We start from the raw sequence: 23,382 nt of genomic DNA on the forward strand, positions 1-23,382 counted from the left end.
TTTCTCCTCTCTGTGCGTCGGTGCTGCATCGGGGGCAGCAGAGTGGGTCTTCCTTAAGCTGGAATGACTGGAGAGGAGGCGAGGGGGCTGCGTTGATGGGCTCGTGGTACTGTGCCAAGCTGTTATCTCCTTAGCTGGGTAGAAAATGATTTTATTAATTGCTTCATTTGACGCTCCCCACGTCCCCCCTCCTCCTTACCCCTCTCCTGCACAAACAACACCACACAGAGGCGCTCGCACGCCCGCACGCACTCTCACATACGCACCTTGAGCAAGCCACTTTCTGAGCCCGCCCTGCGTTACACCTCTGTGACAGTTGAAATGTTCTCTGTTCCCCCCCCCCCCGTCTCTGCAGGGACCTGTGGAGGGAACAGTACAGCCGTAAAGGCCATATGCTGGTCCATTCAGATGTAATAGCAGGAAGGCCCGGGGAGCCTCAGCCAAAGGAGCTACGCTCCATTATGGCACATTATAAAGAAGAACAAGAGAGGAGCCCTGTGGTTGTTTATGTGTGAGAAGGAAAATGTGTGCAGCAAACAGTGTAGAGACAAAAAAAGAAATGTTCAAACAGCCCTGTTGTAGAGACGGCACTCCAACGTGGGGACGGAGAGGTTGTCTACGCAGTGTAAACTTTCAACTCCAGTGGCATTTGGATCGGCTCCAGTTTACGGCAACAGTTTGGCTAAGGCATGCTGTGCTAATGTTTGCTTTGAGGCTTGAGAGCAAGCGAATGTGATGTCCTCCTAAGTGACTAAAATGTGTGTGTATTTGTCTGCAGAGGAGAAGCAGGCTGCTGCAGCTGGGTCATAGCAGTCAGACCCCGCAGGGGTGTCTTGTTAGACACGCACACACACACACACACACACACACACACACACACACACACGCTCACACAGGCTGGCTCGGCAACAACAATAACCTCTGAGGTCAGACAGAGCTAGCGCTACATTAGCCCCAGTGTGAACCTGCTGAGAGACGGAGCGAGCCAGTGCAGCTGGTGTTAACCACCCAAAACATACACACACAGACTGGCAGAACAACCACACTGGCTCCGATACAAACGTCATAACTGTGCCAACACATCCAGATTACACTGTATGTACAACTAAATCAACATTTCCAGATCGTCAAATAAATTATCGAACAGCTGCATACTGTATGGCCTGCTAAGAAGCGGCTTTAGGGACGACTTGACTGCTTCTCAGTCGAGATGCTCTGATGACAAGGAGATTAATTGAGTCGGTGCATAAAGAAAAGTAAATTCCCATGCCACAGAAGGATGGGGAGTACCCGTCTCAAGAGTCTCGCTAATGCTGCTGCTGCTGCTGCTGCTGAGCTCCACGTGTTTGCAAGTCCACGAAGAAGTGCAAATTATTTTCATTTACGCACCAAAGCTCATCTCTTCTGCTAGAGTCTGTGCTCTTGGACGTTAATGCGAACGGTAGCAGCGGCGGCGGCAGCGCTGTATCTACAGCCTTAGGGAAGTCGGTGGATTCACGCTGTCCATCAGGCACGTTTGCTTTGCCGCTGTAGCAGCACCCACAGTTTCCTGGTGTCCAGCTCTGTCAGCACACCAGCATCCCATCCATGCACACAGGCAGGGGAGGGGATCTCAGCAACAAACCGCTGCCCTTGATTGTCGTATTTGATTTATGGCTATGTGGAGAAGAACACAGAGTCACGAAACCTGCAGCAAAAACAATGAAACTGATCTGATCTGCAAGGAGATACTACATGAGCATCTTGAAAGCAACACGTGGCCTTCACATGTCACCAGAACTGTCTCATCCTCTACAAATATCACTTTACCATCCATTTTTTCAGCCTTCTCTTTTGGTTTTATTCTTATATTAGTATGTTCTTACATACCTTTACATTTTTGTTTAAACTAATTAATGATTAATGGGTGGATTAATCAAGTGAGGAAGGTTAATGTTGAAATTAAATCAGTAAAATGAAAATTCATTAGTGGGGAGTCTGGTTTTGCATTTATTCTCCCTTATTGCTTCCACAGTGTCTTTTGTGAGTTTGAGGTATTTTGCACCTGGGTAATCCCCTAATCCTTCACCTTTTCACCACCGTGCTGAGATTCACACCTGCTAGAAACACACACTCGGCACACGCAGGAGAAGATCCTGCTGCCACATCTGACAAAATATCATATTTGCACTCATCACCTCTGCGATGCTCAACCCCTCACACACCTGAACTGTTACCCGATAGCGAAGCTGCTCTTGCGGTGGGTGGTCCTCTTTCTCAAGGCTGGTGTTCAGGTAGCGAAAGATTTTCCATCATAGCAGCTGCCGCTGGAGTCAGATGAGGTCACCGTAGGAAGAAACGGGGAGGCTGAAGTTCACACAGTCCTGTGGTACTGAGTCAGTTTAATGTGCTGCTTTTTTCTGAGATTCACTTCAGAAACTTCATAAAGTCCCTGAAAGTATACTTGTTTTGATTGAGAGTCGATTCAAGGAACAGAGCACTTTCAGCTGTTCTCAGCGTGCGGCTCATTCCTCTCTTCCATTTCTATAAAGATGTTTGATTGGGTTTAAATATTTGCTGTTTCTTTGTACAGGGAAGCTGATCCTCAGAATTAAGCAAGCTTTAGCGCTTGATTTTGTATTTGGATGGCCTAAACTCTGGCAAACTGGATGGAGTATCATTGTGGTGAAATTGAGAGAAATAATAGCATATTAGAATATTTCCTGAATTGTCCTCTGGCAACAGCACAGCAGTTGGAGCTGATTACAGCCATCCTCGTCAATTGATCTGACCTCATCCTGGCAATTAACAATTTCTGTACATGATAATCAGAGCGGCCCTTTGGAAATGTCAGTGACAAATCTTATTATCTGCATTCCCTGTTGGTCCAACAGATGAGATATAATAGTTGCGCAGTAATTATGAGCTAAATTGGACATGCTGCATTTACTTTATGATTTTATGGTTTTGACTCCAGGGGCAGAAAACAAATTCACAGAAATATACCTCATGTACATCAGCTTATCAGGTACTGGCAGCATGTTTGCAAACCATTACCTCCCTATGCTCTGGAGTTTGGCTTCCTCCCGTCTCTCCTTTAGTCACTGGCCATTTAGCAATGAGTGTCTTCTTAGGACCGTGCTCACAGGTGTCACGTTACACCCATCAGAGATGGCCTTGAATTAAAAAAAAAAGTTCCTACATTGCAAAGATAATAATTTTTTTTTTTTAATTAACAAAATGCAAGAAAAATTGTGTTGCATGAGCTGCTATTGGAAGCGCTTTTACCTGTTACGACATCCACTAGGGCTGGGGATCGATTCAAATGTCAAGAATCGATTCGATTCCGATTCTTAAGATTCAGAATCGATTATCACGATCCGATTCGATCCGATTCGATTCGATCCGATATTAATTTGGGTTACTGTTAATAAAACTGTTTTTTCAGCTGTTGCATGAATTATATGACTGTCTAGTTATGCATCATATTACTACTAGTATTATATTGAGATTAAACAGCAAGTATTGCAGCTAATGATGCTGTAAGGACCAATCAGCTCCCAGAATGCTGATAGAACTGCTTTCAGAAACATGGGTCAGAATTATCAAACAGATCCAGGGAGGAAACAGAGACCGATGAAATCGGTTTTATTTTTTCCCCATTTATGAGAATTTGGTTTTTAACATTTATGCAAATGTACCCCAAGACAGTATATAAAGCAAAGAAATATAGACAATTTATGCAATTATAACTGAAAACTTGACTGTTTTCATACCTTTAAACATATTTAAAGGCAAAAACATGGCACCAGTTATTTTTGTGTCCAACAAAATATTCCTTTTTTGGGCATAAACAAAAAAGTACCAAAAGTTGTAATGTAATGATGAAATAAAAAAACTTTTTTTTTTTTTTTTTTTTTTTTAAATCGATCTTTAGACATATGAATCGATTTTTAGGAATTAATATGAGAATCGATTTTTTCAACACAGGCCTAGGATCCACTTACATTGATTTAGACTCATTCATACCAGCAAAACCTAAATAACCGGGATCTAAGAGCCAAAAATATCCAAAGTGTGATTCTTATCATGATTAGAAACATTATGTAAACACCATTTATGCATGAAGAAGTTTGATTCAGCAGTAAGACATCTGTCATATTTCAATCCATCATTGAATTGTTAGAAAGTACAGAAACAATTAGAATATCAATAATCTCAATATTTTCATCTCCAAACGACATTGTAACGGTCACGTTGTCATCCTCAGAAGTTCTACAGTTTAGGTGAAAATTGTCTCCTGGTTGGTGTACGCGACAGTTATGTTGGCCGATGGTAATTTGGTTAAAAAGAAAAAAATCTGTGGAGTCTGTTGCTGTTTCCCGAATTGTTTTGATGATTTTGTCTTTATGGACATACATTCCTCAATCTTGTTATTTATTTACAATTTCCCCTGATGTCTGTATGTGTATGACTGCATCCCTTGAATGTTTAAGCACTGAAGTTAGATTAGATCAGCCAGAGGGGCAGCCCTCCGGTCTGTGATTGGCTGTTTTGTTGTTAGATCTCCAAGGACCTTGTGGGCTGGTGAAATTGTTGCCAACATCTAAATGTGTGTTATTGTTTTAACTTAAACTGCTTTGCTGTTGATTCATTCAAAAGTGATTTGAATACATTTTTAGCCACACAAAAGTCAAACCGCTTCCATGGTTGGTGGTTTTGGGCAACCTGATACATACTTTTCCACAGAGGTGTCTTCAGTATTCACATTCATTACTCAGGTAGAAGTATAGATACTAGAGTTTAAAAATACTCCTGTAGAAGTTGAAGTATCAACTCAAGTTTTTTACTCAAGTAAAAGTATAAAAGTACTGGTTTCAAAACTACTTAAAGGGAACCCTGCATATTAAGACATGTAGGTCTTAAAAGATAAATGTTGGTATCAATTATAACAATGTGATATAAAAAACCTTGTTGATGTCTTCGTTTTTATAAAATTTGAAAATATAATTTAACATGTAGGTCGCCATTGTTTTTTACGTTCTGGGTAGTACGTCACACGGTGGCTCCTGCTAACCCCCGTCCACTGTTCTGACACCCAGAAACATATGAAAACACAGCTAAACAGGTGACGGCGCACCAGAAACACAGATGAAAACACAGCTGAACATTAAGGTGACGGCGCACCTACAAAAAAGTAAAATAAAATTAAAAAAAAGTGCAGCCCCATACAGCATGAACTATAAAAACACCATAAAACTCAGATAGATTAACAGACCACACGTTTCAACTAGCAGATAACCGATGCTACAATAAAAACCCCAGCCAGATCTGGCGTCATTAAATTAAATAAAGATGTTCTTGCCTATTTGAAGCGAAGTCTGCGCCTCCCGTTTCGTCAAAGTCCCGGGCCAGTCCCCTCAGCGTCGGGTCTGTCATCACACAGCACCGAGGCCGGTTTTAGGGGGGAGAGGGGGGGGCTATGCCCACTCAAACGTGCATATTGCCCACCGGCGTCTCCATCCCGGCGGCTGCAGCGAGAGCGGAGAGCGCAGAGCGGAGAGCGGGTGGCGGAGCGCTGCGGGCTGTAGAGCCCCGGCTACGCAGGCTACGGCGTAGCCTACGCAGGCTACGGCGTAGCCTACGCCGTCTACGCCGTAGGCTACGCCGTCTACGCCGTAGGCTACGCCGTTTACGCAGGAGCCTAATGCACTGGTAAGATGCGCACAACATTGATCATTTTTGCAGATCTCCCGTGCATCACAGAACTTTGATCCAGTTTGCCTGAACCGAGACGTCTTATGGGCTCCCTCGTCAGCCTCCACGGCCGGGAGAGAGCTGCTCAACTATGTTTTAGATACCTGTCCCAGTTAAACTAATGGGGCTTATCTTCCCAGAGCCACCGTCGTACGTCATCGCCCCCAGAATACATTGCGCAGGTAAAACATGGCGCCTCCCGCAGGTCAAAATATGTAATAAACATTGTAGATTTTTAAAGCAATTAGATTATTTTATGTGTTTCTAACAACATATTTTAGTATAAGAGAACAATTGTGGCTAATTAGGGACTACATGTCTTAATATGCAGGGTTCCCTTTAAAGTATAAAAGTAAAAGTAATGTAAGGGGGAAAAAAGCCATTGAAAATGAATGCATCTTAGTATAATGCAAATATATTAAAGAAGCATATATGTGTACTATTGAGCATTAACATGTGTTTCAGAGAGCAGGAGATATGATGACTAGTTGCCTATAAGTATTGTAATGGTGCAAAAAGTCAAACTTCAGAGGCATGTTATCATTTATCCTAACCTTTATTGGAATGTACATCCAAGTTTAGTTGCAGGAATCTGAGGGAACGGATGTAAGAACAAAACTGGACAAGAACATCTGAAACAACCACAACCAAATTCACTCTATCCGGATGGAGCAATTTAACTGGATAGTTTTTTTTTTAAAGGCCGAAATGAAATAGAGTAACGAGGCTGTTTTTAAAATGTAAGGAGTAAAAAGTACAGAAAATGTAAGGAGTAAAAGTAAAAACTCATCTGAAAAATAATTACTCCTGTGAAGTATAGATAACCAAAATTTCTACTTAAGTAAGGTAACAAAGTATTTGTACTTTGTTACTTGACACCTCTGCTTTTCCATTTTACTGACATCTTTTCTTTATCTTGTCTTCTCCAGGGTCCTCCAGGATCTCAGCCTTCCCCTCACGCACAGCCTCCCCCACACAACCCCAGCAATCCCATGATGGGACCTCATGGCCAGGTAAGACAGAAGTAGTTACTTTCCTGTTCCCTCCCTCCCTTACCTATAAGCCAATACTCTCTCGCTCCCGCGCTCCTTCACATAACAGCAGTGCACAAACAACACACAGGTCCCTTGTTGTGCGACGAGGCAGGACGGGCAGCATCAGCAATGGCGGATCGGATGAATAATTTAGTTGTGTTGGCCCAGCTGTAAGGAGCGGAGGTGCATCTGGAGGGCCTCCTCTGTCCCTCAGCCCCGCACTCGTCATCCCATAGTCCGTCAATAGGCCATTAATATTGCAGCACAGCCTGACGCTGTGCAGCTCTTCGTGCACGGACCCACCACGACACGGTCAAAAAGGAAGGGGAGGGAAGGGAAGGGAGGAGGAAAAGGGTAAAGTGAGAGGACAAAAATAAAAACAGTAGTAAATCAGTCTTTGCCTGGAGCACTGATTGTAATTATGTAAGCCGTCCTCCACTTTCCCCCATAGCACACATACAGACACCTGCACGCGAGGCATGTTGTCTATAATTACCGCTGAAATGCAATCTCCTGTTGTATTTGTGTTGTCTGCGCTTATCTGTGTGAAGACGATACGAGCGTTATTCTGCTGCTCATGCCCCGTGACCAAAACACACAGCGCTTATCTGATCAGCTTTCAAATCAGCATGTTTCCCCTTGACGCTAAAACAGTTGTAGAGCTCATTCTCATCACCTGACGCTGAAATACGGCTCGCTGGATGTTGGATGTTTGTAGTCGCAGCAGCGCTGCACTCTCATAGGTCATTCTGCAAACCATCTGTATGCTTTACATTATTCACTAGTTGTGTGCTGGCTCTGCACCGTGTGCACGCATGTCCCGGCCAAGCCCTGTTCCTGTCCACGCTCAGCTGAAACATCATGCTGCATGAAGTATATATATATATATATATATATATATATATATATATATATATATATACATATGAGACTTTCCAGTACATGTGTCGCTGTGCAGAATGAACAGATTGAAGATGTAGAGCGATTACTATTATGCTGCACCTCCTAGTCTTCATGTTTCAGGTTTCTGTTCTGGTTTTCTCTCTGTAACTATTGCTGATCTATCCTTACCTCACCTACCTTCATCCTAATGGCTTTTACCACCTGAGGTCTTACTTTTCCTGAAATGTACCAAACCGCACCAGTGGGAAAATTCTTCTAAACAATAGCGCCCCCTGCTGACTTGAAAAGGAGAATCTCAACATTGAGACCGCTAGGTACAGCGCGCCAGCCAGGGTTTTTTTTTTTTTTTTTTTTTCTTTTTTTTTTTTGTTCCTGATTTCACCAGCTAGAAATGTAAGCCTGGCAGAGAGCCTGTAACGTGAAGAAAATCTCATCTGTTTTACATCAACTATTTCTGCTTCTGAAGAGCAGATTTGCACAGACAAGGGCAAATATCGTTATTCAAATACTGATTCTAGTGTGTTAGAGAGAGATCATTGAGATTAGTTGAAAGCTCAGAATTTATTCTTTAGGGTAAAGTAGCCTGTAAAAATATTAGAACATCTTAAAACATCAAGCAACTGGGACTGGATCAGGTTGCGCTGTTATTGGAACCAGAATTTGAAGCTGAGTTTGATAAGTTGGGCTGATGACTACATGCACACTTTAACATGTATCCGTTTAATCTGTGATTCTTGGCCAAAACTCTGTAAAAACTTTAATCATGACAGTGCCATTGCTCATCAAGTAAAAGATAGACTGAACCATTTTTTTTATAGAGATATAATTCTAACTCGAACAATGGTATGCTCATTTGTTAGTCCGTATCTTGTGACAAAGAAAGTCCTCAGATTGTAATTATTGTTGCTGAATGCATTGATTTTAGAGAAGTTAATGAATTCTGTAGAAATCTACTAATTCACAAAATAAATATTTTGACCAGGTTTCCTGCAACATGTGTCCAATGCATGGCTTTGTGTTTTCATGCACATAAAATAAGCTTAAAGATCAATAATGTAGGCAAATTCAGAATGAAACTGTCTAAAGATGATTAAACACCCTTCAGTCAATGAATGTAAAACCATACTTTGCTAATGATTGTTCCAAATCAATAAATAATGAGTGTCTGTTCTCTGTTCTGTCTGCAGCCATTCATGTCTCCGCGGTACCCAGGTGGTCCTAGACCCTCACTCCGTATGCCAAATCAGCCTCCCGGGAGCATCCCTGGATCACAGCCCCTCCTTCCAAACAGCCTTGACCCCACCAGACCTCAAGGTACTGACAAATGTACTGCTCTTTTTTTGAAAGGAAGCCATTTTTTTTCATTACGCAGAGATATGTTATGAATACGAGTACCGTATTTTCCGCACTATAAAGCGCACCGCATTATAAGGCGCACTAAATATATGGTAAAATACCGTACTAGTGGCTGGGGTTGAGTTACGTATCTACCTGATGGAGCTGCGCTACAGGAAATGCTACAAAATCCTACAGCAAATGCAAAAAAAAAACCAAGAAGAAAAGTACCGTATGTCAAACTTTATTAACAAAATAAAAACCAGCTTTGCTCCGTCTCGTCAAAGTCGCCATTATGCGTGTCAGCGTCGCTGCTGTCGTCTTGAACGTCTGTGACGATTCCTGACGTTTTTAGCGCCGTTACTTTGGTGACAGAAATTACCGTAATGATCATATATAAGGAGCACTGCATTATAAGGCGCACTGCCGGTTTTTTAGAAAATTAAAGGCTTTTAGGTGCGTCTTATAGTGCGGAAAATACGGTATATTCTTCAAGATGTATTGGGATTAATATGGGTCTAAATCTATTCTGCCATCCCAACACTCTGTTTTCCACTCCAGGGCATCCAAACATGGGAGGTCCGATGAGGATGAATCCTCCTCGAGGCATGGGAGGCATGGGCCCACAGGTAGGTTTTACCACACAGGAGGACATTGTAGTTATATAGGACAAAACATAAATGCTGTGAAAGCGGATTACGACATACTTCAGCACTGCCATCCCTTTCCCACTGTGCAACTGCCACGAAGCCACATTTAGCGCTCGAACTGTGCGTTTACGAGCAAACCCAGTGTTTGGCTGCCCTTCATTAAGGTCTTCCATAAAAACAGCTATAATGTCAAACCAACAGCCTATAAACGGTGTGTAGATAATTCCCCTCCACTGCTGAAGAGCAACTTTAGTTCGGGCGGCCTCATAATTTTGCCTTTAAATGTCAGAAGTGCCCTGATACTCCGCTCTGCTCTGACCAGAGCTCACCCACCATTTCTCCAACTTGAATCTCTGCTGACTCCCACCTACAGAGACAAACAACGGCAGAACGCTCAGACTGTTATGAGCACGCCGCCACCGACACATTTTTAACAGTGGAGTCACAGTTGGCAGTTTTCTTTTTATCTCTTTAATTTTCATTAATGTGATTTATTGTAGTGCCTAAGACGCTAAAAGCAACAAAACAAAACAAAACTGTGCCCTTTTGAATTACCATTACCAGCCAGCTGCTTCACTCTGCCGCACTCACACACACCAGCATCACCTCGCACAAAGACACGAGCGCACGCTCTCCCCGTGCCCTTCGGCCTCTCTCCGCGCCACCCCGGCTCAGCGACTTTGGCAGTGAGCGCACCGGCAGCTGGTGCGGCATCTGCTTGACAAGTGTGATCGTCTGCTGAACAAAACTCTTCCTTAGAGTGAGCAGCTCTCTCTCTCTCTCTCACTCTCTCTCACTCTCACACACACGCATACCCACGTACATGCGTGTGGCAGCAGCCAAACCCGCCCACAGTGCAGCCATGACAACATGCATCCAAACGCACGGAGGGTAACACAGACATGTAAAGGGCACAAACACAGCACACCGGTAGACAAAAATACCCAGGCACGCGCAGCTATCTTGCTTTGATGCACGGCCCACTCCAGTCAGCCCACACACGGCTCAGACGTGCACACGATTAAACACTAGTTAGAGGGAGACATGAATGTCTCGAGCTTTAATGCAATCCAAACCTGTTCTGACTGTGTGTCCATCTCTCTTTGTGCAGAACTACGGTGGAGGGATGAGACCTCCTCCAAACTCCATGGGGCCAGGGATGCCGGGCATGAACATGTGAGTGAAATGTGTTGGTTATACACAGTGTTGTGCGTTACTGTAACGAGATTACATTCACCAGTAACGCAGTAATGTACCATGTTACAATTGTAATTTGAGTAATCCCGTTATAGTTACTCTAAGACAAAAAAAATTACGTTACTTTAGTTACTTTAAGCTTTTCAGCTACATGTAGAACGGGAGAACAGAAAAGAAAATCAAACTTGCCTTTCATGCTTGTCTGACTTAAGGCTGATTTATGGTTCCGCGTTAAATCGACGCAGAGCCTACGGCGTAGGGTATGCAGCGACGCATACCCTACGGTCCGCGTCGCCGCGTACCCTACGCCGTAGGCTCTGCGTTGATGTAACGCAGAACCATAAATCAGCCTTTAACGTGATTTGATGGGATTTTACGGGACTTTACGAATACACATGGCTTACATTTTAAGATTAAGATTCCCAGAATATTCTAATTTTTTGAAATAGGATATTTGAGTTTTCTTAAGCTGTAAACCATGATCAGCAATATTAAAATAATAAAAGGCTTGCAATATTTCAGTTGATTTGTAATGAATCCAGAATGTATGACATTTTTGTTTTTGTAATTGCATTACAGAAAATCACAATATTCTAATTTTCTTCAACCAGTAACTAAGTAGTGTAAGGGATTACTTTTTTTAAAGTAACTAGTAATATGTAATGGATTACTTTTTTGAGTAACTACCCCAACATTGGTTATACATCAGAATTTGTGCAATATTCACCTTTCTTGTCAATCAATTCCTCAAATTTACAGATAAACCCTAAACAAAAAAGTCACATTTTATCTCAGTCGCTTTGCATCTTGCCCTCTATTAATGATTCCCACCAAGCCAATCACTACCCACCACTACCATTTGTCTGACACAGACCCGCACCCCCTCTTAATCCGCTCTTTTGCATCAGTTTTGCAAGAATTGTTGAATATATTTCCTCTTTTTCCTCTGAAAGACGAAGTTGTCCGTCTGCTGATACTTGGAAATGAAAAATGAACTGAACAGCTAATTTTCATTTTAAAAAGTGCGGTCCTCCATGATAGCCTCGATGTGTTCTCTCGGCCAATTACCAGAAACGGTAGTCCTGCGGAGAGCGCCTCATATCTGGGTCTTTTTGGGCCCGAGGGAGATGCAGCTGAATGTAATCAGTGTATCTGAGAAAACAAACACAATCTCTACAGGTGGCGGGTCCCAGAGGTTGCATGTGTCTGTGCTGATAGCTCAGGACACATCCATGTTATAAATCTCCTCGTATCTCACTCTTTTACTCTGCTGTTGGTATTTGCAGGGGTCCTGGCGGAAGAGGTCCGTGGCCGAACCCCAACACCAACTCAGTGAGTCACATTCTCTCACATCTCCTTTCTGTCGAGACGTGAGGTGTGTTTGCAATAACCGTGCTTCATGTTTTTGTTCTCTCCACAGATAGCTTATTCATCTTCATCTCCAGGAAACTATGTGGTAAGTGTCCCGTCATGAACTCGTGTTCAACCACGGGCCATAAATTGCCTGTCATGCCGTGATATCTAGCAGGCACGCTGCCATCTCCGTGCACTCACGTCTCTGTTTCTCTATTTCTCTTCCTCTCACCCCTCAGGGCCCTCCGGGGGGAGGCGGCCCACCAGGAACTCCCATCATGCCTAGCCCCGGAGGTGAGTTATATACTTTAGTTTGCCTTTTGATTTCCTCTTGTATCCGCTGCTCATTGAAGGAGCTTCTGTCTAACAAGCATCAAACCTGCTCTTTGTCAGAAGCACATCTCTCTTTGGGAGACTGATTGATATCAGGCTCAAACTTTTTTTGGAATAAAAAAAAAAAAAAAAACGCTCACACGTACACAAAAAAAGAAAAATGATTACAGTAAAAAAAAAAAAAAAAAAAAAGAAGCTTGTTGGAAGCGTTACTTGTGTCTCCACCTTCAGACACTTTGAGAAATACTCCAGTGTTGTTTGGTGTGTTTCATCACAGTTGAGACAGCTGTATTGAAGAGAAGCAGAGGCATGTCAGTCAGCAGTCGATCCACTGATCCACCTCAACTCTGAACCATCAATAAAGAGTCTCTGTGGAGGATTGGCTGAAAACAAAACGCTATGAGCCGATTTCCTGTACATGCTTCTGCTCCTGTTGTGCCGAGGAGAGCTTCTTTTTATGTCCACCATTTATTATTTATATCCATACCTCTCTCCTTTGTGATATGTTGCGGGGCAACCTTTTCACAGCACTGCTCACACGTACACCGGGAGGGAAAAGCATATTTCCAAAGCAGTCGCCAAGAGTGCGTGCGCTCACACGTGCACTCGCAAACCTCCCACAAAGATGCACGCGCCGCGTCCGCTCCCCCCTCCTTCGATCACGACAACGCAAGTGGCATTCAGGGACACCGAGAGACAAAATCACTCCACCAGTTTGCACAGGCCATGTCCATTTCTAACTCTGTTTCTTAGTTTAGTTATTTTTTTCTTAATTATCCATCCCATGGATGTCAGCGCAAGGGCACTTCATCCTTCTGAATCTTTTAAAGATAGACACAGAGAAGCAGGGAGTGACACGGCATGTGTCGGTTGTCTGCAAGTTGTCAGGGTGTCTATTTATAATTTCCCTTTTCAGAGGAACAAAAGATTATGGGTTTCTCTCACTGTATATTGCAGAGGGCGGCGAGTGGACCAGCTGGCAGACACTGACATTACAGGCATACAGGTGGTCTGGTGCTGTTGCCAAATGTGTCTTACAATAGCTATATTTAATTGCAGCAGTGTTAGAAATGCTGAAAAAGACATTTTCAGCCCGCTGTGTATATTTCTAACCATTTGCTACCATTTTCTACCCTCTAACATCCTTATTTTATGAGATTTTCTTGTTATACTAGCAAAGTTACATCTGGACAAGTGCCCTTTTTATTGATGATACAACCAATCTCTTTTTCCTAGATTCGAATAATTCAAGTGAAAACATCTACACAATGATGAACCCCATCGGCCCTGGTGGAAATAGACCGAACGTAAGTTGATTTGTTCAGTTTTGACTCACATTTCACAAAAAAAAACAAAAAAAAACGTGTTTTTTTTGTGTGTAATCCATTTTTACAAAAATCTGGAAAAAAAAGCAACAATTTTGGCTGATAGTTCAGCCTTTAAGGGAAAATGTGCACTTGTCCAGTTGGATGACACTAACACTAACTGGTCTCCTTTAGTTCCCGATGGGACCAGGTCCTGACGGGCCCATGGGAGGAATGGGTGCTATGGAGCAGCATCATATGAACGGATCACTAGGTGAGTCACCCAGTGTTTATCCAGGAGGTACTTGCTTGTTCCTGGGCTCTTTCTTCAAGGCTTTTAGAAGTAAGACTCTACCCTCTTATGGCAGATACAGGAACTGTTCTCCTCAATATCGTATTGATCCAAGCTAAAACTAATTAGTGGGGCAGAGAGCAGCCCAATTGATCCTTCATTTGTGTGAGGCATGTTCAGTGAGGCCAGTAAAGTTCTTGTTCATCTATAGCTGAAACAAATGCCTTAATTAAACACCATTACTTGTGAGGGGGTGGGGGTTAGATGCTTCTACATGTTCTGAATGTCCAAAAACAGCACTGAATTAGCAGCAAGATCAATTATTGAGCTTTTCAACGTGTTTTTTTTTTTCTCTCTTTCCGTTTCTAACCACAGGCTCTGGTGACATGGATGGGTTGCCAAAGGTAAGGCTACCTGACTCTCCTGTCCGCTGATGTCAGCGTCTGGATGAATTCTTCATAGTTATTGATTTCTTACTGTGTTGCAGAATTCTCCTAACAATATGGCGGGCATGAACAATCCTCCCGGCACTCCGCGCGATGACGGCGAGATGGCAGGCAACTTTTTAAACCCATTCCAAAGTGAAAGTGTGAGTATAATGTCATAAAACACATCACAGAGAAATACTTTGGCTCTATCTAATAATTAAATGAATAAATAATCACTGGTGAGTCTCACGTCCAGGGAAACAAATAAACCCCTGCACATAAAGGTTTTCCAAGTGTCCATGATGGCTGAGGTTCACTTCTGCAATGAGATATTCTGAAAGTGGCTAAATGATATTGAAATGTATTCTTTGTAAAATCTTAAGCAGGACTAATTTGCCAACAATTCAGTGTGAATTAAGTTTTCTAAATAAAACTATGGCTGATAGAATATATGTTATACAGTCAACAGTACTCGAGTTGTAAAAAAAAAAATCAGGGGGGGCGGTGGATTTTATCATATGGGGACAGCCTTCTGTAAGCTTTAAATATCCACTGGGCTTACATCAAGTACACCAAAACACAACAATAAAAAACACTTTTCTGGACTTATCAATATGACTCTGTCCTTCACAGGATAAGTAAAATGGATCACTGCAAAAACTCAAAATCTTAACAAGAATATTTGTCTTATTTCTAGTTAAAATGTCTCATTTTAGTAAAAAAATCTCATTACACTTAAAACACTCATCACTGGAAAAAACAACAATTTTCACCTGTTTCAAGTAGATTTTCACTTAAAATAAGTAGAAAAATCTGCATGTGGAACAAGATTTTATTGCTTGTAATTAGAAGATAAATCTTGTCCCATTGGCAGATTTTTCTACTTATTTCAAGTGAAAATTTACTTGAAACAGGTGAAAATTGTCAAATAAGTTATTTTTCTGGTGTTGACTCTAAATGTTGAAATAGCAGTAAAACCACATTCATTGATGAAATGACATAAGGGATGGAAAGGAGGGATGTTTATATTTCAGGGGGGATGCCATCCCCCCTCATCCCCCCTCAACTCCAGTACTGACAGTCAGCTCCTTTCCCTCAAGAAAACCTGAAAATGTGCCGCTCGTCTTACTAGAACAATCCATTTACAGGGACTTTTTGTTACAAGGAGTCTGAAAAAATCTTTATGGCAGCAAAACACATCAGTTCTGACACGAAGCAGTGTATTTTAAATAGTCCTGTTTCTCTTTCTTTCTGGTTTTTAATATGGACACAAACCTTCTTGGAATCAGTCCCATAGTGAGTGAGAGCCTTAAATATAACTGTCAGCCGAAGGGAAAGTGCCGCAGTGCTTTTGTATCCCGTTTGTTTGTTGTGTGAACATCTCAACATGGGGATTTAGCTACATGTAGAGCTCTCTCCGTGGACTGCAGGGGAACTGGAAGGGAAGTCAGACATAAGCTGAAGCCATCTGACTTACAGGGATGCAAGATATGAAAAGCAGATGTGGCTGATGGCACATTAATGATGGCAGGTTGTGTTGCCACCTTAGAAACAAAATGATCATAAACTGGAACTTCACCATGGTCTTTGTTGGATTCTGCTGTCATTTGTATTTGTATTTGTATTTATTTATTTAGCACAATATTTTTTTTAAAATAGTGCAAGGAGGGAACGAAGCCCAGAGGGCTTGTACAGAGTTCCACCCCTGTCATCTACTGTAAACAGAAAATTAAATGTACAAACATAGGAAAACTCTCATTATAAACATGAAAAGAAAACAAGGATACATAATAGAGAATACATTGAAAAATTAGGACATGAGATGTTTTTTCAGCAATTTTTTGAAGGATATAAATGACAATGTGGACCTCAGAGACATATCTAAATTGTTCCAGAGTTTAGAACTTCTAAATGAAATATTAAACTGATGAAAAGATGTTCGACAGAAGGGTAAATGTAGATTGACACTGTGTCTAGTTGAGTATGAATGCAAGTCAGATGAAAAACTAAAGAAATTATGAAAGGTGTCCGGAAGATCTTGCTTATTGTTGATAAACTTGTGCACAAATAAACATGAGTGAAAAACATTGAGTTTATGAATGGGTAATATAGAGTATTTTTTTAACAGAGGTGCGGATGGATTATGTCTATTGGATCTAGAGATTGATCTCAGGAATCTCTTCTGGATTATCAGTAGTTTGTTAAGAGAGGATGGATAAATTGCAGACCAGACAATATTACAGTAATTCATATACGGAAACAGAACCGGGCTCCCTGGAGGTCCTGGAGAGCACAAGTCCCCGTAGCGGGAGCTGTACCCGGTCCTGGCCGGGATCAGTGCAGTGTTTGGCGGGCTGGGTGAGAGAACTGGGGTCCCTGGATGTCCCGCAGGTGATGGGAAAGCCCAAGTACCAACCGTATCCGTATTTCAGCATCTCTTTCTTTTTGTAATGGTGCAGTTGGGCTTTTACAGATATTGATCATGTTGAGGCACTCAGACTCAGACTTACAAATTGGTGCTTTCAGGAGATCTGAATATGAGCAGCGCTGCAAATCCTTACCAGAAGTGGATGAGGGCAGAGCCCTCCTCTTTAAATGTGTGAAGTCTTGAGAAAAGTCAAAGTTCAACTCATGAGACTGATTTTACAGAGGTGAAACACCACTATAAGGGAGAGGGATGCTTTATTAAACCTGCAAAGTTATTAGTTGTGACTTCTGTGTGTTTTGGCTGCTGCACGACTGAATTTCTCCTCTGGGAGATCAATAAAGTCTATTATTCTATTATTCTATTCTATTCACGGTAGAGAGGGCTGTCAGTCCAGGGGCCGTTTCTCAATATGTGTTCTTGTGGTCTTGTGAAACGTCATCATCTGCTGCTGAATTACTGCTCCAATCTCAATAACGCATCCGAGCAAGAACAGAAGAAATACCCGCATAAGTTCTCGCGCTGCATATTTTATCCAGGATGCATCCAGTGGAGGATTGTGTAGACTTGAGACGGCAAAGTATCCCAGAATGCATTTTGCACCAACAAGGGAAAGTAATAGAAGAATCGAGAGAAGTTATAATTTTATTTTTGATTGACACAAGGTAGTTTTAAGATGTGTTTGTAGAGAATATAGTTTTTATAACTTTATATTTGTAGCACAGTTGTAAAGAAAGAGTTTATTTTAAAATTCCCCCTGTTGTTTTCATATTTTTTTCCTTCTACCGGGCTTTTTTTTTTAACGTGGCTGGCACAGGTACTTCCCGAGAATGCAAGCACGTACTTGCATTCTTGGGAATTGAGAAACGGCCACGGAGGTTTTCTGTGTTTTATCAGCAAGTCTTTCTAGAAGGTTTTACTGCTGTGTGAGCAGAACGCCCGGCTCTGGGTCTGATTCATCCCCACCGGAGTAAACTGCAGCCATTTCTTCTTCTTTTTTTTTTTAAATAAACCACTGCTCATATTTTCACTCAATATTGGACTGATTCCCAAGATTTGTCTCCCTACTGAAAATTTACAACGTCTCCTAAAACATGCAAAAATCTGGCCCAGGTTCAAATGCACCAAATCTTTTACTTGGCAGATAAAAGAAATACTCATGAGTCACAAGAAACTGAGTGAAGACAGTTCTAGCAAATCACGCTTTATGAGCACAGCTCACCAGCATGTTTGAGATTGTTTCCATGGAAACAGGAATCAGTTGTAGGTTAGCCTGGGGTATGTGAGCCAAATGTTTAGTCCTGGTTTCGATTAACCTAAAAGCAGAATTAATCATGACCTCATTGAATTAGGTAGCAGAAGAGTCTTGAACTTCTCTCACATTGTGACAAAATGTACAAAGTTTTTACACTCAGGCTGTGCACAACTCAAACACAGACATGCAGCATGAACATACACCAGCATGTACAGAAACACTTCAAATGCTTCCTCTGATGCATGGAGAGATGAAGTGATTAATATATTACTGTTCCATAACTGTGATCTGATATTCTTTAACACTTTCTCCTTGGGCTGGACTCGTCTCTGCTTGCTTTGTATACTGACATGCAAAATAGTTAGGGACGGTTAACTTTTTTACGTGTTATGTTTGCTGCAGACAGCCGGCGTACTGGACACGGCCTTTAGTTTAGCTAGTTTTACTGCTTTCGTCTAAAACTCGGTAGAATAACAAGGTCATTATAGCACTGGCTTATCTTTTCCTCCCTCTCTCTTTTTTCTCTCTTTACAGTATTCACCCAACATGACGATGAGTGTGTGATTTTTTTTCTCCAAATCTTTTTTTTTATTTACTTTTTCATCTCCCTTTATCTCAATCTCCCTCTCCCCGTCCTCTCCTGGTGCGTCTTGCGTTATCCCCTCCACCCCCTTCCCTCGCTCCTCCTCCTCCTCCTCTACCTGGATGGTGTGCTGTGCCACACAGCCCCTGGGGATTCCCATGGAAAGCAGGACTCCCCTCAAGGCCCAACATCCTAACGCCTGTAAAATGGGTGTAAGAGCATGAAGTAGCCTCCGAGCGGCAGAAAGGATCTCCTCTCCGCGGAGAGCCCGAGGACAGCGAGAGCCTGAGAACTGTCCTCACCCCCGTCTCACCCAAAACTCAAGCCTGCCATCACGAGTGGCCTTCAGGCACAATCAAGACGTCCCTCTTCACTCAGCTCCACCCCACTGTGACCCCTCCATCTTATCAAGCTGATTATAAATTATAAGGACATGCAGTTTTTGACTCACGTGAGGATGAACCCCCTCATTCAAAAACTCTGCTCCTGTAGCAGGATTGATTTAAAAATGATGAACTGTCTGTATTTTTTTTTTTTTTTTTGTTGATGATTATATTGTTGTTCTAATTTTCATAATTGATATTATTCTACTAATGTAGTTATGATTTTCTGTAAAGGGCACATTTTAAACTCAGCAGCAGCATCAACAATGACAGAATAAGCACACACTCGAGAAATGCACAATGTTTTTCTGTTTACATGATTTGAGGTTATTTGTTGTTTGTGTTGTTATTGTCACAGCCAGGCTCACTTCACATCCCCCCTCATGAAACATCTTCTCAAACTTTGTCGTTTATGTCTTTGCTTCCTGAGTGTCCTCCACCCCGTGTTGAAGTGGTTTGTGCTGAGGTGTTAGGACATCTAGTTAAAGTAGCGGGTTGCTCCGAGCATAGCTGTCTTCTGGTACAAATGTCCGTTGGTGCACATAGATTATCAGATGTTTAGTCGTATTGTTCATGATAAGCAACCCCTCTAACACCTGTCTGTCTTTTACTGCTGGGAAATGGCTCTGGTGACATCCTAAGCTGATTATCGGGACAGAAGCTGCCTCTGATTGAGTAACGGACAGAGATGGAGAGCAGTCTGTGGTTCCTCTTGTCTTCTATGGATTTGTCGGCATATTTAGCTTGTATTGTGCTTTTTTTATTATATGTTATGTATGAGTTCTTCTGTGAATCCTAAACTGTGGTTCCTTTACCTTTAAGACTCCAAGTGGCAGTGCTTTCGCACCGGGATGTGTTTTGGTCTTTGTCCAGCAGCATCTCTGTTTGGGCTGTGAGCCTCTCCTGCTCTGAATTAGCTCCTGTGCCATCCTTTTTCAGACAAAGCGGACTGAATAATTGTCTCTGTAGAGTCCCCATCAACCTCTTCCCTTGGAGACAGAGAGTAAGGGATCGAGGGGGTGTTGACGATGGGAACAAAGTTATGCACCTTGGGGTTTCACAGACCGTGTGGCTACGTCGGTGTAGGGAGGAGGAACAATCATAGGAACTTTCTGCTATGGATGAATTTCCATTCTCTGGATTGTTTTCAGCAGCGTTGTTTTTATTTTCAACTGAAATTAAAGCCCATAGAAATATGCACACAGAAAAAAAAGCATAGCTCCATATTACACTATTTAATTTGTTTTATTTCTGTACATTTTGTACTCTTGGCCTTATCAGCTCTCACTGTTGCTCTTTCAAAGTGATAAACTATCTCTCACGGCACCACACTGCAGCACTTCTATTGGAGCTGTGTGCAAACAAACAATAACTAAACAACCATTGTAGCCTCTTATCTGTGGCTGATGCCGATGTGCTTGTTAGTTTCCTGATGTCAATGTGAACAGATTGTACCCAGATATTAACAGGGATATCTCCAGGATTTGGCGATCAGTGGCCTGGGAATCACTTTCTCCAGTGTTCCTTTCATGTAGTGACACACACCTCCCTTCTTTCCTTGATCCCTAACCCAACCCCTACCCTTTTATTTCCTTTTTTTTTTTTTTTTTTTTTTTTTTTGTAAATACTGTATAATGCATTTTGATATCATTGACATGTTTTTATATGTCAGTCACTACCAATGAATACAGCTGAAAGTAAATTATAAATAAAACTGTCCATGTTTTTGATAGAGAAGGGATGCGTTAACCATTTGGCTAATGTGCCTAAATTTTATAGAATACAGTAAAGTGGCTAAATGTATAGATTACAGTAACGCGCTGACTGCAAAGCATCTGCTAAAGGCTCGTGCAGCAGGGAGGATGGGACGGAGAGGGGGCAGGACAGAGAGCAGCAAACAAGCTGTGGCGTCCTCACTCTGCCCTTGACTCCTTTTGTTTCAGTCGTCTTTACTGCTGGTTACAATAATAATAATAAAAACTGAAAAAAAAAAAACATACGAATATGCTTTTCCAAAGGGCATCTTCTCACAAAAACATGTGACCTCATATTGCAGTTTTTAATATGAAGGATTTTTATGAAAGAACATTTTTAAAATGGGAGACTACGTAAGAAAACCTCATTTTAAATTAAGAATAGATGGAAAAGTAACAGTTCTTGGGGAAAAGCTGTGTCCTTTTGCTATTCGCTCCTGTAATAGCATTGTATAGTTTGAAACTCTGTCACTGATCCTCTCTCAGTCCTCTGTGTATATTGATTGTTGGCCATCTCTGTTCTTCTATTGTGATGTATAATACTGTACCATTAGGAAAATTTGCTGGTCGGGTGGGGCGGCTATATTGACTTGGGGAGGGTTTGGGGGTTAATGGGAGGGGGATATAAATGATTCTCCTTTATCATTCATGGTCCTCTCTGATGACACGGCAGTATTCAATATGAAGCAGTCTGTCTCTTGGGTTTGCTTTGTATTTCATGGTAGGATAGTTGAGAATCTTGTCTTAGGGACTTAGGTGTCTTGTGTAGGTAATAAAGATGTTCTTTGTATGTTTCTTTATATTGTAAAGTTTCTTTAGACTAAAAGAAAAACAGATAATTTGCTTATCAAAAAAGAGACAATGCATCAATAATAAATGTAATTTGATTTTTTCCTGTTGTTTGAATCTCTTCCTCCAAACGCTCATTTGCACTTTCACGTCATAGCTTAAGCATACACAGGGAGATGCTGTTTACAATGCAGTTGATGATGATTTACTTTGAACTGTAATAATCCTTTTGATTTTCTATTGGATGCAAATAACAAAAAATGTGAAAAATATTAAGTTAAATAACATGGTACATTATTATGTCTGCTAGGTGCATTCAAGCAAATTCTGCAAGTTCTGTTTTTGCAAAGACATAGAAAGACATACCGGTAATAGTTTCCTCAACCTTAATGAAAAATTAAATTGACATTCGGAAACAAATGTTAAGAAACATTTTTTGCAAAATATTACACGTACTATTACATTAGATTCAAATTTCAAAAGGAATGATTGGCTGCTTTTTGCTTGAATATGATTAAAAATCACATGACCTGACTTAAACAATGAATAAGAATTGGATTTCATAAATTAGGGTTGATTTATTTTATATATTTTCCTGTTATCCAAACAACTGTTCTACTCACAGGAAACCGGAATGTAGCTCTTTAAGATGCATCACATGTAAGTCCACGAGAAGAGAAAATTCAGGCTTGCTTTACCGGCTCTGGGACTGAATACATTGATATGGACTCAAATTAAACCCAATATAATTTAAATCTCATTGTTAAAGGTCCACAATGAAATCCAAGTTTGTAGTTTTGAAAATATACAGAAACTTATTTGATACACAAAGTTAAGCATGTCAGATAGCTTTAGTTGTCAAAATAACAAAACCTGATTGATCAAAAACTACTGTAAATTGAGAACTTCAATTTGCATGTTCCAAATCATATCTAATTTGAGCTAATACATTGAATATCTGAAATAAAAATTATAATATTGGATTATTTAACTTCGTTTTGAATTAAAGTGTATTTCCCGGTACCTAATATACAGACAGATGTGGGGGCTTTTAGCTGTGTGTTTTGGGTTATTATCCTGTTACAGGACCCATGACCTACAGCTTCTAACACTTGGCAGTGTTCTTGACTCCAGGACGCCTTTGCAGTATTGAGACTTCTCTATATTGAGTCAGATGCACCAAAGCAGCCCCAAAGATATGATATAGCCCCCTCCATGTTTTACAGTGTTGTTCTTTTCTCTGAAAGCTTAATTTTTCATTTGTGAACATGGAGCTGATGTGACTCTGAAATACTTTTTGGTTTTGTTGTATTATTCCAAAGGACATTATCCCAGAAATCTAATGGCCTTCCAACATAATTTTAGCATGCATTATTTCTTTATTGTTTATGTAACATTGGACTTCTTACAGGGATCCAATTTTTGAGATTTTGTGATCAGACAGTGGTGTACATTTAGTTCAGAGTTCAATTTAATGTCCCAAAGCTTTCCTTTTCTCTTTTTCCTTCTTACTAATTTGGGATTGAATTTCGTCTTGCAACTACATCCTGGGAAGTTGGCTATACAGCCAGAAGGACCATATGCTGTAGGCTACTTTCTAATGATGTTTGCAAATTTAGTCAAAGAAA

At 41.4% G+C, this 23,382-nt stretch overlaps 1 protein-coding gene across 2 annotated transcripts in view; it reads left to right on the forward strand.

Annotated features, from left to right (window-relative positions):
• Positions 1-21,837, forward strand: part of ssbp4 (single stranded DNA binding protein 4) — a 127,895-nt gene extending 106,058 nt beyond the window's left edge. The window contains exons 6-17 of one of the 2 annotated variants that reach the window (XM_061737673.1): positions 6,666-6,749; positions 8,861-8,987; positions 9,570-9,637; positions 10,770-10,834; positions 12,142-12,187; positions 12,276-12,311; positions 12,448-12,502; positions 13,778-13,848; positions 14,041-14,119; positions 14,513-14,541; positions 14,625-14,726; positions 18,780-21,837. In XM_061737673.1, the coding sequence (XP_061593657.1) occupies positions 6,666-6,749; positions 8,861-8,987; positions 9,570-9,637; positions 10,770-10,834; positions 12,142-12,187; positions 12,276-12,311; positions 12,448-12,502; positions 13,778-13,848; positions 14,041-14,119; positions 14,513-14,541; positions 14,625-14,726; positions 18,780-18,809 (792 nt within the window). In that variant the 3' untranslated portion in view covers positions 18,810-21,837. The remainder of the gene's footprint in view (positions 1-6,665; positions 6,750-8,860; positions 8,988-9,569; positions 9,638-10,769; positions 10,835-12,141; positions 12,188-12,275; positions 12,312-12,447; positions 12,503-13,777; positions 13,849-14,040; positions 14,120-14,512; positions 14,542-14,624; positions 14,727-18,779) is intronic. The other variant, XM_061737672.1, reaches the window with a different exon arrangement.
• The last annotated feature ends 1,545 nt before the right edge of the window (positions 21,838-23,382 follow it).

This window comes from Cololabis saira, chromosome 13, assembly GCF_033807715.1.
Source record: "Cololabis saira isolate AMF1-May2022 chromosome 13, fColSai1.1, whole genome shotgun sequence".
NCBI lineage: Eukaryota > Metazoa > Chordata > Actinopteri > Beloniformes > Belonidae > Cololabis > Cololabis saira.